Source organism: Cyphomyrmex costatus, unplaced genomic scaffold (assembly GCF_001594065.2).
Source record: "Cyphomyrmex costatus isolate MS0001 unplaced genomic scaffold, Ccosl1.0 scaffold2115, whole genome shotgun sequence".
Classification (NCBI taxonomy): Eukaryota; Metazoa; Arthropoda; class Insecta; order Hymenoptera; family Formicidae; genus Cyphomyrmex; species Cyphomyrmex costatus.
Genome location: NW_017276165.1, coordinates 11,547 through 13,622, shown reverse-complemented (window position 1 = coordinate 13,622; position 2,076 = coordinate 11,547). Strand labels below are relative to the sequence as shown.

The window sequence follows — 2,076 nt, the reverse complement described above, 5'->3', positions numbered from 1 at the left end:
AGGCACGGCAGTGTCGCGCGCTTGGCTTAGCGCCGAGACACTACCGTGTCTCCAGATATTAAACTTATTATTAAACTTATTTTGCCGCGCGTTCCAGTAATCGGTCGAGGGCGTGATCGCGCAATCGAGTTGCGTTCGCGATTCATTTATATTATTAATTTATATTATTCTTATTTCTCGTCTTCATTATTTCTCAGTTATGGCGCAATTGTCACTTGTGCAATTTAGCACTCGTGACACCGACATAACGGAAGGTTACTTTAACTTTTGCGTACCGCTCAACATGCTGTTGGGCTTTTGCGAGGATTATAAACGCGTGATTGCTAACGCTCGCCATGAATTGATTTTGTTACGAGCGCGCAAGAATACCAATTGTATATTGGGAAATTTTGCGACGGAACCGGAGATTGAACTGTTTAAAGTGCAATGGCGGATGCCTCATATTATGCTAAATGAGATCAATAAACTATCAATGCTGCGAGAATTGGAAAGCGGTCGTTATCTCAGTATGAGTTTTCGCTCATGGGATCTGTACGAGTATCCTCTGTTACAGAGTACGACGAAGCATTCATGGGCTGTCAAAACGGCGACTCAACTCGAGAAGCAACATTACGTTATCTTTGCTCTTCAGACCGGTCGAAAGAATATCATATCTCAAGATGCAAGCGTGTTTGACGATTGTAAATTGAGTCATGTGAAGCTTTATCTCAATTCAGAGTTTTATCCGTACGGTGATTTGAATCTCGATTTCGACCAAAAGAGATACGCTCTCCTGTTTGATATGTACGCACGTTTTCGTAAGGCATATTACGGAATCGACTGCTTCGAAACGCTGCTCAATGTACTCTCGTTTATCGAGAAAGGACCGTATGCAGTCATTGACTGCTCGCGACAAAACGAATCCGTCAAGAGCGCTACCGTGGATGTACGAATAGAATTTGACTGCAAGGAGAATGTACCCGCTAATACTACCGCCTATTTCCTCATCATACACCATCGTGTTATCGAATACTGCCCGCTGTCCAACGTAGTGCGCAAGATTATGTAAATCGCACCGTCAGTAATTATCTTCAATTTAAGGGAGATTAACACTGATATAAGTGCAGTTTCGAATAAATGCTCGTCATGATCATTCCAACGTTTGTGGATCTACAAGGATTCGTCGTAGACAAAAAATTTATCATCAAGGAAGTAGCGGTGCTGAGAAGAAGAAATGTTATCACACACTACATTTTTTCATGTCCTATACCATGGAATTTACTGACAAGATCCGACGAATCTTGCGCTTCCTGGTTGAATGCTTATCATCATGGTTTGCGATGGGAAGATGGGATGGTCCCGTACAGCATGGCGAAACGTCTAATCATAGAAGCTGTAACAGAAGACGATGAAGCTCTCATATATGTAAAAGGACTTGAAAAACGGCAATGGCTAGCTGACATTCTCGATTGCGATAATGCAATCGTTGATTTTGTAGATGCGCATGTTGTACCCGTGGTGAGGTACAATCGAAGTCCCGGAGGTAGACAGGGATAACACTCAGCACACTTTATATTTTAACACCTTTTTATTAATAACAATGATTACAATTATGTGACTCGAAGTCACTGGCATAGCCTATAACTTGGCTATCGGTTTCGCTGTTATCTTATTATAGGTTAGCGGGTTGATATTATGATGTGACACTATGTTAACGTACTCGCGCACTGATACTCGACTTCTGCCTCTGGCTTCAGTCGGGTGGTATTTATTTACATGCTTCTGCTGAGCTAGTCAGCTGATTTGGAATGCGGTCGGTGACTGACCGATCGCATGTGGCAATTCCTTTTTGAAGTTGCTATGCTTAATTCTGCTTAAACTTACTAAAAGATATTTGGAAATTGTTCTACTTAAACGGAATTTCTACTTATTATTGCTTGAACAGCTAAGTTCGGAAATCGTTCCGCTTTGCTAATGCTTAAACTGCTAGATTGCGTTTTTGGTAATTGGAATCGCGTTGCAATCGCGATGTCGTACGCAATCGCTTTAATATATGTAAATGTTTTATTTTATATTTTAATATTTTATTTTAATATT

General features: G+C 41.0%; 1 protein-coding gene across 1 annotated transcript; it reads left to right on the top strand.

The window, feature by feature from the left end:
• The first annotated feature begins 199 nt into the window (after window positions 1–199).
• LOC108773527 (uncharacterized) lies at window positions 200–1,048 on the top strand. Its single transcript, XM_018539364.1, has one exon. The coding sequence runs from the start codon at window positions 200–202 to the stop codon at window positions 1,046–1,048; it is 849 nt and encodes a 282-aa protein (XP_018394866.1).
• The last annotated feature ends 1,028 nt before the right edge of the window (window positions 1,049–2,076 follow it).